Source organism: Drosophila arizonae, chromosome X, assembly GCF_054131065.1.
Source record: "Drosophila arizonae isolate 15081-1271.41 chromosome X, UAZ_ARI_1.0, whole genome shotgun sequence".
NCBI classification, from domain to species: domain Eukaryota; kingdom Metazoa; phylum Arthropoda; class Insecta; order Diptera; family Drosophilidae; genus Drosophila; species Drosophila arizonae.
The window spans coordinates 6,408,874-6,423,869 of record NC_142927.1 but is presented as its reverse complement, the minus strand read 5'-3'; the positions used below and the strand labels follow the sequence as shown (position 1 = coordinate 6,423,869).

At 45.8% G+C, this 14,996-nt stretch overlaps 4 protein-coding genes across 4 annotated transcripts in view; 1 reads left to right on the top strand and 3 right to left on the bottom strand.

The window, feature by feature from the left end:
* Positions 1-3,957, top strand: part of rst (irregular chiasm C-roughest) — a 30,148-nt gene extending 26,191 nt beyond the window's left edge. Inside the window, exons 5-8 of the mRNA XM_018017034.2 lie at positions 386-601; positions 1,008-1,110; positions 1,237-1,785; positions 1,975-3,957. Coding sequence (XP_017872523.1) covers positions 386-601; positions 1,008-1,110; positions 1,237-1,785; positions 1,975-2,711 — 1,605 coding nt within the window. The 3' untranslated portion in view covers positions 2,712-3,957. The remainder of the gene's footprint in view (positions 1-385; positions 602-1,007; positions 1,111-1,236; positions 1,786-1,974) is intronic.
* Positions 3,958-8,668: 4,711 nt separating this feature from the next.
* On the bottom strand, positions 8,669-9,757 carry LOC108620169 ((3R)-3-hydroxyacyl-CoA dehydrogenase). The gene is made up of 2 exons (XM_018017065.2): positions 9,562-9,757; positions 8,669-9,504 (listed from the first exon to the last, which is right to left on the bottom strand). Exons 1-2 carry the CDS (start codon positions 9,602-9,604, stop codon positions 8,798-8,800), a joined length of 750 nt encoding a protein of 249 aa, XP_017872554.1. The 5' UTR covers positions 9,605-9,757; the 3' UTR covers positions 8,669-8,797.
* A 1,880-nt stretch (positions 9,758-11,637) lies between these two features.
* On the bottom strand, positions 11,638-12,114 carry LOC149267835 (uncharacterized). Its single transcript, XM_089473622.1, has one exon. The coding sequence runs from the start codon at positions 12,097-12,099 to the stop codon at positions 11,638-11,640; it is 462 nt and encodes a 153-aa protein (XP_089329748.1). The 5' UTR covers positions 12,100-12,114.
* Positions 12,115-12,228: 114 nt separating this feature from the next.
* LOC108618071 (uncharacterized) lies at positions 12,229-13,544 on the bottom strand. Its single transcript, XM_089473621.1, has one exon. The coding sequence runs from the start codon at positions 13,431-13,433 to the stop codon at positions 12,447-12,449; it is 987 nt and encodes a 328-aa protein (XP_089329747.1). The 5' UTR covers positions 13,434-13,544; the 3' UTR covers positions 12,229-12,446.
* Between the last annotated feature and the right edge of the window lie 1,452 nt (positions 13,545-14,996).

Below are 14,996 nucleotides of genomic sequence, written 5' to 3'. Positions count from 1 at the left end.
TGTTCCACACTGAGATTCCTGACATCAAATTGGGGCTCTGTCAGCTGACAAATTCATAAAGCGCTCTCGAAACTAATTATGAATGGTGCCTAATGAAATGTCCCAATGGAACGAGCACAGCTGGAGTTCGCCCAAGCGCGTATTCGATCTAATTAGAGTGTAGGCATCGATGTAGAAGACGAACCACAATGCCTCAATGTCTGAGAGATCAAAGCATCTGTCAGTGAAAGAAAACCTAGTTGAGATTGCCTGCCTTGCTTCCGCACAGCAGCTGGATACTCCTGCAGAGCTACGCGCTCGTCCCTTGCCCAAGTCCCAAGCCTGAAGTCTTTCGAATAATGTTAATCCGATGTTAAATGCTCCCTCTTGTGGCTTTACTTAACAGGTGAAATATGCGCCCAAAGTCAAGGTGAATGTGATTGGATCGGGAAGTGGTAGCGCCGTCAATGCTGTCGCTGGCTCTACCGCTGGCGCCGTTCAGCGCATTGTGGAGCATGCACAGGTGCGACTCGAGTGCCGTGCCGATGCCAATCCAAGCGATGTCCGTTATCGCTGGTACATCAACGACGAGCCAATTATAGGCGGTCAAAAAACCGAGATGGTAAGTGCTCCAGCAGCCGTCAGATCGACCCCCTGCTCCAGCTCCACTCTGCCTCTATCGGCTGCTGCCCCTGTTGCGCTGTTGCGTTGTTGCGCTGTTGCGCAATAGCAAAACGTGGCTGCTCGCCTGGCCACGTCCACATTCCAGCATCGGGCCGCATAATTAGAGCAACTTTGCTGCCGCTGCGATAAAAGTGTTGTATAATGCTGGTGGGCCGGGACGGGCCGAGCTATTTTGTCATGGCAATTACAACTGGGGAGCTGACCAGAGCCGGCCGAGAACCAGTTGCGGCGGCAGCCGGAAAGACATAACGTTCCCACAATTTGCCGTCATTCTTGGCAATCCGCAAACAGAATCTCAATCGCAATCTCAATCTCAAACGCAATCACACAATCTCCATTGGCAGGTCATACGCAACGTGACGCGCAAGTTCCATGATGCCATTGTCAAGTGCGAGGTACAAAACTCAGTTGGCAAGAGCGAGGACAGCGAGACACTGGACATAAGCTGTAAGTTCATGCCTCCCACTCCACCTTCCCCTTCTCCTCCATTCTCCCCCATTCCCCCCATGTGGCCCATGTGGCCCTCCCAGCAGCAGTCAGTGCTAACTCGACTGCTTTGCTCACCCCACACAGATGCGCCCAGTTTCAAGCAGCGTCCCCAGTCCATGGAGGCGGACGTCGGCAGCATTGTGTCGCTCAACTGCGAGGTGGACAGCAATCCGCAGCCGGAAATCGTTTGGATACAGCATCCCAGCGATCGGGTGGTGGGCACCAGCTCCAACCTGACCTTCAGCGTGAGCAACGAGACAGCCGGACGCTACTACTGCAAGGCGAATGTGCCCGGCTACGCGGAGATCTCGGCGGATGCCTATGTCTACCTGAAGGGCTCGCCGAGCATCAGCTCGCCGCGCTCCCAATACGGCCTGATCGGCGATACGGCACGCATCGAGTGCTTTGCCAGCAGTGTGCCGCGCGCTCGTCACGTCTCCTGGACCTTCAATGGGCAGGAGATCAGCTCTGAGTCCGGCCACGACTACTCCATACTGGTGGACGCCATGCCCGGCGGCGTGAAGAGCACGCTGATCATACGCGACAGTCAGACCCATCACTACGGCAAATACAACTGCACCGTGGTCAACGACTACGGCAACGACGTGGCCGAGATCCAATTGCAGCCGAAGAGTAAGTAGAACTTTCATGTTTGCCCAAGTCCAGAAGAGCACAGATGTATCCCTAGTAGTAGAAGATCGACAGTGATCCATGTGGTATGGACAGTCGAACGAATTGAGAACCTTTCTCCCTTAGACCCTGCCGATCCGTCTCCTGCCCTGACTAACCCATGTCCACTTTGCTTTGTTTGTCCCGCCGCAGAGAGCGTTTCCCTGCTGACGACCATCGTGGTTGGCATTTCGTCTGTGGCCGCCCTCATGCTGCTCACCTTCATCATGATCATCTACTTCAAGTGCAAGAAGCGCACCAAGCTGCCGCCAGCGGACGTCATCAGCGAGCATCAGATCACAAAGAACGGCGGCGTCAGCTGCAAAATGGAGCCCGGCGATCGCACCTCCAATTACAGCGACCTCAAGGTGGACATATCCGGCGGCTATGTGCCCTACGGCGACTACAGCACCCACTACAGCCCACCGCCTCAGTATTTGACCTCCTGCTCGACCAAGTCCAATGGCAGCTCCACCATACTGCAGAACAACCATCAGAATCAGCTGCAGTTGCAGCAGCAACAGCAGCATCATCACCACCACCAGCAGCAGCAGCAACAACAACAGCAGCAGCAGCAACAGTCGGTAGTGCAGAGCCTGCCGATGACCTTCCTAACCAACAGCAGCGGCGGCAGTCTGACGGGCAGCATCATCGGAGCTCGGGAGATACGCCAGGAGAACGGTCTGCCCAGTCTGCAGTCGACGACAGCTTCGGTGGTTAGCTCCTCGCCCAATGGTAGCTGCAGCAACCAGAGCACAGCGACCACTACCCATGTGGTAGTGCCCAATTCCATGGCCCTCAGCGTTGATCCGCGCTACAGCGCCATCTATGGCAATCCCTATTTGCGTACATCGAACTCCTCCCTGCTGCCGCCACCAACGGCGGTCTAAGCCGGTGCTCCCATTGAAACTCCCAGCACCGGCTGCTGCCCAAGCAACCACTCGCAAGACTGATCTCAAGGGCAGCGGGTGCTGGGACAGGAACTGGTACAGCAGCTGCGACTGGGGTCGGGGCTATCCACGAAGGGTAAGTGTGGAGGATCCTTCAAACGTTTTTAGCAACCAAAAATTCGAATCGTAGACACTTAAGGAACTCAAGAACAGAGCTCACATGCCGCATCTGATTAGGCAGCACATACATAGCTGGGCTAAAGCATTCGGCAGATGACTATACTAGAACTATATACATATATGTATATATACATATGTATATATATACATATATGCATAACTAACTACAGACATACTTAGTATTCTACTCTAATTTGAAATCGATATATATCGATAGGCATTCGACTCTTCTTCTTCAACATTTGTTTAACGCCTAACTTAGTCGAATGAATGCCAGAGATTTAGCGTTACAAATACAATTTCTATCGCTAGTTTTAAGTTGACTGTGCGCCTAGAGGCCAGTTCTAAATAGTAGATATAGTACATACATATATCTATAGACTTAAATAGTTGATTGCGCATTTACAAGTCCTTAGAAACTGCTGTTAAGAAAAACGCCTTACAAAGATTATTTATTACACACAAATTCAAACAAATATTCACAAAAATGATGAAATTAAAAAAAATAAATAAATAAATAAAAACAATTTGATATATGATACAAATTATTGAAAAAAGAAAAAATACTTGCGTGCCTTTTGTTGTGCAAAAAAAAAAAAAAAAAAAGGAAAAAAAAATATAAATCAAATATACATTTGCTTTGCTTAAAATAAAAAATAAAATAAATAAGTAAAATACATTTAAACTCTCTTCCAGTTGATATATCATATAACTATATTCCACATATCCCCCCAGTATACCACAAATATACATACACACATATTTCTTCAGCTCAAAACTAGGCAACAAAAATTTCGAGGCGCGCAATAAAAAAAAAACTAGAAAAAAAATTATATTTAAGCTAGCATATGGAAGCGTTGATTGAGTGTGGCTTGCATTGCTTAAGAAAATTATGCCAAAGTACCTGATAGTATTTAAGATGTGCATTTTTTTTGTCGCTCTAGTATTTTAATGGTAGTTTTTAAGAGATTTTTTTTTTTTTTGTTAGAATTTAAGAATTGAAAAAAAATAAATAAATAAAAACGAAAAAAATGGAAACTTAGCAGCTAAATACTCAAACCCTAAGCAGACGCCTTTACTTATGACACGCCCACATTTTAAAAAATAAAATAAAAAAGTTAAGCAAAATAGAACAAAGAATGAAAAAATCGAAATGAAAACAGAGTTGAAACAAGTTTCGTAAGTTCAATTGTGTGCTAAGTGTACTTTTAAGTGTATAACGGTAATTAATCGATATATATATATATATAGAACTATACATATATATCCTAGCTGCAGTATGCCATTAACAGTTACATATATAATTAGTTTATAACTATATAGTATAGTTTATATATACCTAACTTTTTTTTTCTCTATTATAATGCATAGAATTAGGACAGCCTTTAGCTTTGTGTCGAGTTTTATATACTATATATATACGATTATATATATACATGAATAAAATGAAAAAAAAAAAAAAAAAAAATTATTATTATTTTGGTTTTTTTTTTCCTTAAATTAATTAAGCGAATTGAACGAAAATGTTTTATGTATACAAAAACAAAAGGAGAACAAAAAGAAAACACAAATAAAATATATATATACAAATTATATTAAAGAAAATAAAATAAAAATTTATTGCAAAAAAAAAGAGGAGGAAATTGTTTGAAAGAGTTGTTGGAAAATGGTTTTTCTTTGCATCTTAAACGCGGCGCAAGTTCAAAGCGAAACTGGGCAACGTTTGCTCTGGCAGCTGCCAAAAAGTCAAATAAACAACAATTTTTAATTTGACCCACGCGCTGGCGGTGCGCCTGGTGGTTGGTTGGCTGGTTGGGTGGTTGAGTGGTTGGGCTCGGCATTCAGCTTGGGCTTCGGATTGCCAACTGTCGCGTCACAAAACTGTCAGCTGTAAAAGCTAAAAATCAAACAAACAGCAGCGAAATTAAAAAGCAACGCACCACCAGGCCAGGCCAGACATGTGTGTGTGTGTGTGTGTGTGTGTGTGTGTGTGTGTGTAGGGGGGGGCACATAACAATGGCATCATGCTGGATGCATGGTTGGAGTTGGGGCGGTGTGCTATGCCAGGAGTCGTCTGTGGGCCAAGCCAGTTTGCAGTGCAAACAAACGGCTCGCTAAGCCCGACTAAAAATGCTTAATGAGTGCGTAAGTAAGGGTCGCACACACACACACACACACACACTCTCACACACAGAGAGATGGAGTGAGGGAGGACGTGCTCCTGGTCTATGAGCCGCAAGAAAATTTTGCAGCACGACGCGCGTTAAACCAAATTAGTTGCTTTTGTCACAAACGACCCAACAGCCGCAATCTCCCCACCAGCTGTCCGCTCCCCACCAACCCCTCATCTTTTAGTGGGCGTGGCAAGTGGCCTGGCCGGAGCTATAACTATGCGCGCTCGACGTGCACTTAGTCGTCGGAAGTTGCAATTGCGGTTTACTGTGTTAATTGGCTTGACATTGTTGTGGCAACTATCGTGAGTTGCACTCGCACGCATCGTCACTCAATGAGTGTGTGTGTGTGTGTGTGTGTGTGCGAGTGTGTGCGTGTGTGTGTGTGTGTGTGTGTGTGTGTGCGAGTGTGTGTGTGTGTGTAAATCAGACCTGTGATATACGCCAACAAGCCCATATGCTTACTACAGACTGAGCCGCGGCATTTTATGTGCCTCAACCAAGCAACTCTTGCCCCCGCTGTATACCCTGTAATAGGTGCGCATAGAGAGCATATTAGGCCTGCACTCGAATTGATGAAGTTGGAGTGTAGCCAGACAATCAGAGCTGGCTAACTAACTCATGATGCTAAGGAATGTTATCGATTGTAGGAATGCTGCAAAGGCGGACTGAACTGAAATAAATCGATACACCTACAAATAATCGATTATGATCCAGAATTTACATACCTGGGAATACATGGGCGTAGCCAAAGATGAACGATCAAGCATGTATATTGTTATATATCTGAGGATATATCGTCTCAGCCGCAATTAATCGACATACCTATATATGTCATATATATCGGCATAGATAAACATGAATGATCAAGATGTATATTAATATATGCCTATCGATTCAGCTACAAATAATCGATTATGGTCAAGTACGAATGTAGATGACCTTAAATTATTGTCGATTCAGCTATAGATGAACGACCCAGCACTTAAATATATAGACGCACTACATGTCTGAGGATATGTTATATCGATTCTGCTGCTGGTAATCAATAATCGATTATGATAGTTCATTCTATATGCAAGCATATATATACATATACATATATATATGCATCTAACTGTATATTCTATCTTAGTATATATCGAAGAAGTTATCGATGATCGATTATAATCAAGCACTTGTATGGATGAGGATGTATCGACTTATGATCAAGCAGCAATATAGTTGCATATATGTAAACCTGACCATATATCGATTGCGGCCTATTGAATTTTATCAAGCATTTATGAGGATTCATATGCATATCTAAGGATATTTTGAATTCGATACAAATAATCGATAATCAATTATGATTGCTCATCTTTTACTAAATCGAGATATCCTCAGGTATATACCAGCATCTATATATACATATATGCATATAGATGCGCATATAACTGAGGATATATTGATATCGCTATAGATGAACAATCAAGCAATATATATATCTGAGGGTATATCGATCGAGCTATAGATAATCGATTATGATTAAGGATTTGTTTAAGGATGCGTTTATACTTGTGGATAAAATCGATTCAGCTACACCGAGCATTTACAGAGATAGATATGTATATTTGCATACAGATCTGAGGATATATCGATCATGATCAAGTATTCATATAGAGGCATACGCATATTTGAGGGTACTTGTAGATGTACTAGATGCATAGATGAATATCTCAGCATATATCGATCAACCAAACATTTAGAGAGATGCATACATATTATATAGTATACCCCATATGATCAGCCACGCCTCCTATTGACCCTCGAGGTAGCTAGGTGCTCTCTCTTATCTATCATTATTAAGCTGCTCCTGCAGCAGCGTATTTATCAAGTTAGCCAAGTTAATACAGCGCGCCAAGTTAATATTTGTTTTACTTGGAGTTTCAGTTCTTTCGTTTTGTTTTTTGTTTTTCGCTTTTCACTTTTTTTTTTTTTTTTTTGGTGGCTTTGCTCACGTCTCGCTCTCAAAGTTCCGAGTTAATCACCCGCCCCGTGTGGTGGCACGCCGCCATTTTGTAAACAATTGTTGGCTGCAGCGCGTGCATCTGGAGCTGGCCTGACGCACGTCATCGCCAGCAGACAGCAACAGAAGAAGAAGAAGCAGCAGCAGAAAGGAAAGGCCAGGAGAGAAAGTAAAGTAGAAAGCAAAAAGAAAAAAAAAAAAAAAACAACGGACACAAGTTGCACGAAGAGTTACGATTTCATTAACATGAGATATGGCGAGTGGTTTGCTGCCACACTCTCCCTCTCTCCCTCTCGCTCTCTCTCTCTTTCCCTCTCCCACTCTGGAGTGTGGGTTGATTGGGGTCAGCTGCGAGTCGCATTGGGCTGTTTTATGGCTCAAGTGGCTGTGTAGTCGTTGTCGCAGTGCGTTGCGCTGTTAATTGTTAACGCAATAGTGTAGCGGGGCAGTCCAAGGGATGCGACGGCCATGCCCACCCCAGTCAACCCCTAGCCACCCTCCCCCCACGGTCCGCCCTCATGTGTGTGTTTGAGCGACTTTGTCCATGTGATTAGGAAATGTTTTGTTTTTCACTAAGCACTAAAAATGAAATGGGCGAAACGTTACACACACACACACACACACACACACACACACTCACGCTCCCTCTCTCTCACACACACACACACATGACCGCATTGGATGAATGGGTAGCGCACTGGGACGTTTGCACAGCCGAAACTTTTGCTTCTGCTCTCTGCCTCCCTCTCTGTCTGTCTCCCTCTCTCTCTCTCTTTGTGATGTTGCTTAATGTTCTAGCGACCCGCTCTGTATAATTGCTCGAGTGTGCGTGCATGTGTGTGTGTGTGTGCGGCTCATATTTGAGGCAGGCGAGTTGAATTTCTTGAATTAATAAAATGTCTTCATTATTTAAATTGCACGCACGACCACAGGCGTAACCCACCCGAATGTGGTGCTCAAACAAACCCACCAACATATGTACACCACACACACACACACACACACGCACGCACGCACTCACACACTCTCATGCCTGGTCGTTTGCCGTTGTTGGTGTGGCCAAGTTAATTAGCAGCTGGGGAATTGTGAAATATATTAATATTGTACACTTTGGTAGTTGAGTCCCTTTTGCGCCCCCGCCCCCGCCCCCGCAATCAACCCCAGCCAACAGAAAAAAAATACATAAACAAAAACCCGCGCGACTGTCGCCCTTTTCGACCGCACTGGGACACGGCCAACCGCAGCTCCATATGCGCCTCGGCGCCTCTGGCCCCATCTATCGCTGCTGCAGCAATTACAATCGATGGCCGGCCAAATGGATATGGCTTCATGCAACATTCCGGCAGCTGATTCGCTATCAACAAGACTTATTCATATATATATATATTATATTATATTATATTATTAATTTATTTATTATATTTATTTATTTATTTCAAGTCATCCTGATTAATTAACAAACTCCGTAAACATAAATCACAATTCAACATTCGCAATCAAGATTCAAATTTAAATTTGAAAATACGCGCCCAATTGTGCTGCACTAACTGCACGCTAGATGGCGCTGCCGGCCGAGCAAGCAGATCACCCAACAAAACTTAACGAAGAAAAAAAAAGAGAACGAAATGTTCTTTAATAATAGAATTACAACAAATAAATGCAACTGGCAACGTTATCGGAGCTATTATCAATCCGAGAGCTTTTTTTTCCCCCCGCTTATTGTTGATTCACTTGAGGCCGCCGGTCACCTCGATGGCAGCTCCATTCACGTAGGCGGACTTCTGGGAGGCGAGGAAGGCGATCACCTCGGCGATCTCTTCGGGCTGCCCGAGACGACCCAGGGGACAGCGCTGCACCACCTGCTGCTTGATCTTCTCGGGCACCACGGCCACCATGGGCGTGTCTATGTAGCCGGGCAGAATGCAATTGACGCGTATGCCGAACTTGCCGAACTCCTTGGAGGCCACCTCCGTGAAGGAGATGACGCCCGCCTTGGTGGCCGCATAGTTGGCCTGGCCCACATTGTTCAGCCGGGCCACAATGCTGGACAGATTGACGATGCTGCACTCGCTCAGCCGCTGCTCGATCATCGCCTTGGCGAACTGTTGCGTCACCAGGAACGTGCCCTTCAAATTGACGCTGTAGACATCGTCGTAGTCGTGCTCCGGCATCTTCAGCATGTACCCGTCGCGCGTTATGCCCGCCGAGTTGACCACTATGCTGGGCGCCTGCTGGAACTTGGCCAGCGCCGCGGCCACGGCGCTCTGCACGCTCGACGCCGACGAGACGTCCACCTCGAGCGCGGCGGCACGCTCCGCGCCCAGCTGCTGGGCCGTCTCCTGCGCCGCCTGCAGATTGCGATCCGCCGCAATGACCTTGGCCCCATCACGTGCCAGAATGCGACAGGTGGCTCGGCCGATGCCAGAGCCGGCGCCTGAAATGCGCAACAGGGTTCAAAGTTCGCTCAAAGACGGCTTTATGCCATACGCACCTGTCACGAATGCCACCTTGCCAGCCAGTAATCCGCTTGCCATAATGTGTGTGTGTGTATGTGTGCGTAAGTGTGGGGATTTGGGCAATATAAACCTAATCACAGCCAACGACTTAGCGACAGTCAAACGCGAGTAAACAACACGCCACCTGCGCAGCTCTCTCGGCTGCAGTGTGACCAGAGCTGTGAAGGGCAATAATGTCAAATTTATGCATGCAGATCAGCTGTTGAATATACTGTTGAGCAAACAGCTGCTGATACTTTTATGCATGTTTCAATTATGTAATATAAATATATATATATTAATGTCATACAAATTGGAAAAAAAAATATATATTTATATATTAATTTTTTATTTATTGCAGCTCGAGCGCGGATCGAATTGTTTTTTATTTTCTGCGCAGCTGCAAAGTATGCAATGGCGGGAGGAGCGCGTTTTGGCTGCTCCACACTTGACGAAACAACAGCTAACTTAACGAACACAAACTGAACTTTTATTTTAATTTTAATATTGGGTTATTGTTGTTATTTGCATTTAATATTCATATTAAGAATGGGAAATTTTGGGTATAATCTCTTGTGAAAATGTATATTACAAGCAGAAGGAGGCGTGGCAGACACCATAAAGTATATAAGAGGGAATATACAATACAATAACATGATTTGGCCAGGTCCGTCTGTGTGAATGCATGCGTGTGTGTGCATGTGTGTATGTGTTTTTGTATAATGTGTGCATTAGAGAATCGTAGACTGATTAGAGTATCAGCTCTTTGTAAATACTAAATACAATATAACAATATATAAATACAATATAACAATATATATGTATATGTATGTATCTTATTAGAAGAACAAGATTTGATAGTGTGCATCTATTTATCTCTCTAGGTACTATTTCTCCACCTCCTGGATTTTATCTCCAGATTTAGGAACCTTGAGGTCTGGTTCTATATACACGCATGGATCTCATGCACCATGCAGTCCCAGTGATCGTCCTCTCTCATTTTACCTGCACCTCACGGATTTTGTTCAGGGCCGGCGATTCCACCTGGATGGTGTAGAACAGGCCAGAAGATTGAATGGACTTATAGATTTCAATCTTGTTACCCAATAAAAGAGAATTTCGCAAATTTACTCGAAAATAATGGGTTAAGTTATTAGCAATTCAAATTGTTTAATCAAAAACGATTGAAGAAGTATAGTGATATAAATATATTACTGATTTGACGTGACTTTTCAAATTATAAAATAAATAAATATATTTACAATAAAAGTTTTTTTTTTTTAATGCAATCTACAAATAACACCTGAATTTTTAATTCAAAACATATTTTGAGGGGTCACCAAAACTATTAAGGAGCCTGAAAAAGAGTAGAAATAAAGATACAAGATGAAATTCCAAGTCCATTAATTTTTTTTTTTTTCTTTGTTAATATGTAAATTGAACGTGTACGGCGCATATAGTTTGTTTATATTATCTGAATATAAATATACGAATCTCAATATAAATATACACGAATTTTCATTGATTGTTGAAATTATTGGCAATCATTATTATTAGAATTGTCTCATTTATATTATAAGCTTTATTTGTAATATCATTACCATTACTATGCCATTATCATTACTACACCATTATCATTGGTCATTGGTCATTGGTGATTGGTCATTGCGCATTGGTCATTGGTCATTGCGCATTGGTCATTGGGCACTGGTCATTGGTCATTGGTCATTGGTCATTTATTATTTGTCATTGGTCATTGGTCATTGATCATTGATCATTGTCATTGGTAATTGGTCACTGGTCATCGGTCATTGGTCATTGGTCATTTATCATTTGTCATTGGTCATTGGTCATTGGTCATTGGTCATTGGTCATTGGTCATTGGTCATTGGTCATTGGTCATTGGTCATTGGTCATTGGTCATTGGTCATTGGTCATTGGTCATTGGTCATTAGTCATTAGTCATTGGTCATTGTCATTGCCGTTGTCTTTTTCAATCATCATCATTATCATAGCCATAACCATTGCCCATATTTTATTAACTATTAGAGAATCTTTATTATAATTTCGCTTTATTCCAAGGGTATTAGGTAATATAGCTCTGGCACTGCCCCAAATTCAGGGTCCAGGAGTGCTCCGTTCCGGAAGCTGCCGTCGCGCGCTAAGCCGAACTGCCTGAGCAGCTTCTTCAGGTAGCGCTTGGGTATGCGCACCAGCTGGCGCTTAATGATGCGCTGCACCTTCTTCCAGGGGCGGCCGATGCCGCGATCGTCGTCGTCGTAGTCGGACGCTAGGTTCAGCTGCTGCATCAGCTGCTGCAGCTGCGACTCGCTCAGCTGACTGAGATCCAGCTGCTGCAGTGGCTCCGGCTCCTGCTCAAGCTCATCGTCGTCGACAAACCCATTGCCGCTGGCAGTCGCAGTGCTGCGCAGCCGCAGCAGCTTCTGTGTGGCGCAGACGCAGCGGGCCTCACTGGATCGGACGCCCAGCACGATCAGCAAGATCGCAAAGAACCAGAGTGAAGTACAGCGCATGTTGAGCTCTATTGTCCGATGGCAGCATCCACATGAGGCTTAAATAGCCAAGCGCCCCAGGGCGCCAGAGCCGGAGGCTGGCTGAAGAGGCCGCGATGTATTGAAATTGAATTGGAAATGTGGGTCAAGTACTATTCGAAAGATTTCATTTATTCTGTTTTGGCCAAAAGAAGAAGTGAGGCTTCAATTAAACATTAGCTACAATAAATTAGAAAAAAAAAAATTGTTGTTTCTCGTGGTTTTTGATCGTTGGGGAGCGTTGGCGTTGTTTGACTCTGGATTGCTGTTAAGCGCGCTCTCTTTCTCTCTCCCCCTCCCTCTCTCGCTCTCTCTCTGTGTGTCTCTGCTTAGGCAAGTGGCAGACGTGGGCGCTTGTTCTTGTTCTTGCCCTTCTTGTTCTTGTTCTTGCCACCGCGACGACGATTGTTGAAGCGCTTGTTCTTGTTCTGGTAGCGCTTCCTGACCACACGACGCCTGTTGGGCCTGTTCTTGGTGTTGATCATGACCTTCTGGCCGTTCTTGAAGTAGCGACGGTAGCGCGGCGGAATGCGCACGCTGATCATCTGTCCCTGGCCGCGACGGCCGCCCTTGCGGCGCAAATTGATGCGATTGCTCTGGCTGGCCTTGCTCTCGGTGGCGCCGGCATCCGATTGATCGCCATCGGTGAACACCTCGTACTCCTGGGCGCCCGCCGCGATGGCCGCCTGCAGGGCCTGTTCGTCGATCAGCTCCGCATTGGCGGCCATGGCCACTGGCTGGGCCTCGTCATCGCCGGCATCGGCCTCGGCCTGCTCGTCGGCCTGTTGGTCGTAGTACTGTCGGGGTACGGGCGAGGTGGGCGATGTGGGCGTCGTGGGCGATGTGGGCGAGGTGTCGATGGTGCCCGTGGCCGTGGGTAATGTGCCAGTGGTGGTCAGTGTCGTAATGGGGCTGGTAGGTGCGGTGCCAGTACCGCCTCCAGTTATGATGATGGGAATCACCGGCTGCTGGTTGCTGCTGAACATGTTCTTGAACATGAGAAACTTCCTCAGGAAGAGACGCCCGCTGGAGGGATCTTTGCTGCTGGTTGCCGAGCTCCCAGCTGCACCAGCCGCACCAGCCGCACCAGCCGCACCAGCCACACCGGCGCCAGCAGCAGCACCGCCTACCTTATCCTTGTCAGCGCTCTGGTCGAGAGCCAGGGCCGCCACGCCGGCGTCGCTCGAGCGGGCCAGGGCTGGCTCATTGAAATAGGAGCCGCGGCGAGCCTTCACCACATGCGAAGGCTTCTCGGCCTGAGCCGTCAGGCAGAGCAGGCTGGCCAATAGCAGCAAGGATGCGACTGGATGTTTCATCGTTGTCGAAACTACTCAACGATTGAGAACTTTTCGAACGGGATCAGGAACGGCTTGAGTTGCGGTGTGAGGTAGTGCCCAATTGGGAGTCGTGTGCTCGCACTGATTGGTAATCAATGTTTGATACATTATCGCTGAAATTGAATGCCTTTTATACCCGCCTTGCCATCAATACTTATGCAAATGCCGATTGCCAAAAATCCATTGCTAACTGTAAATTTGGTCAGGGCACCGCACATATCTATGTGTGTGCGTGCGTGTGTGTGTGCGTGTACTTGTGCCTCTGCCTATCCAGAAATGTTCACAATTCACAATTGAATTGAATTCAATTTTTCGACCCTGTCGAAAAGCGCTTGCAGCTATTTGAGCATGCCACGGCCATGGCCAATGGCCAGCGGCAAATGGCCAAATAGTTCTTCACCGTCATCAACGCGACGCGTTCTGCTTATCATCCATCTATCGGCCTGCCCGGTCCGATCCAAGTCGAGCGTTCAAGCATTGAGCCGTCGCTTTGCCAGCTTTGGCTGCTTTCTATGCGCGTTTCGCCCTCCCCAATTACAATTGCGTTGCCCTTTGGACACCGCGACGCACCGCACCGCACCGCACCGCACCGCACCGTACCGCACCGTCAGCCCCTACTCTTTTCCAGCCATGGCCCGGCGGCAGCTCTATTGTCGGCTGTCATCGCACTGGCAGCTTAGAGCCAGCTCGATTCAGTGGCACGGCTTAAAAAAGTGAAAACCAATTAAATTGTGCGAGCATCGAAACTGAGTTTCTAATTAGAGGCAAACGGGTTGAGGGTGCACGCTAGTGAGCCGAATGCCACGGGGCAGCTACAATTCCACATGCCTCTGCCAGTTCGATTGCCCTCTGCACCACGGGGTGCTCCATTCGCGATGGAAAATAGTAAATACGTGGGAGCCGCATACAGACTGAAGGCACTTGGACACAATGAAATGTCCTGGCCGACTTCAAATATTTGCAAGACTTTCCAATTTGAGTGCACTACTCACAGAAGAACGAGAGTTGGCATAGGCTAAAGGAAGAGAGAGTGCCGATGGATTCTCAATAGTATCGAGTCAACATAAGATAACAAATACCTCGCAAGCCCAGGTTGACAAAGAGACTAGAGACAAGAGATGGAATTGTTGAGCTGGAGAGCTGCTCAATGCAGATATGAAAAGTTCCCTCTCTCTCTCCCCCTTTCTTACTCTCACTATCTCTCTTATTTTCTTTATGAAATGCACTTGTTAACTCGATCACAACCAAAAGAAACAATGATTTAACTTGACGCCAACTAACATGAGCTCTAATTTTTGTTTCTCTTCCACTTTTCATTATCATCGTCGCCGTCTTTTTTGTTTATATACTAACTTCATTCGATGTCTCAATCTGTTCCTCATTGTCTAACTCTATTCCTAGTCCTCGCTCTCTCACTTTGTTTCTCTCTTTTCTTTCATTTCTTTTTTGATCGCTCTTCTCATCTCTAATTTTCAGACTTGCTTACTTGAAATTTCCTTTCCCTCTCTATCTCTTTTGCTATCTCCCCCTATCTCTCACTCT

What these genes read in the sequence shown, in the direction of transcription:
- LOC108620169 (XM_018017065.2), bottom strand. Translation starts at nt 9,604, where the DNA reads ATGGCAAGCGGATTACTGGCTGGCAAGGTGGCATTCGTGACAG. An exon ending in CAAGGTGGCATTCGTGACAG is followed by an intron (nt 9,505 to 9,561) that starts GTGCGTATGGCA and finishes TGCGCATTTCAG; the next exon opens with GCGCCGGCTCTGGCATCGGC.
- LOC108618071 (XM_089473621.1), bottom strand. Translation starts at nt 13,433, where the DNA reads ATGAAACATCCAGTCGCATCCTTGCTGCTATTGGCCAGCCTGCTCTGC.
- LOC149267835 (XM_089473622.1), bottom strand. Translation starts at nt 12,099, where the DNA reads ATGCGCTGTACTTCACTCTGGTTCTTTGCGATCTTGCTGATCGTGCTG.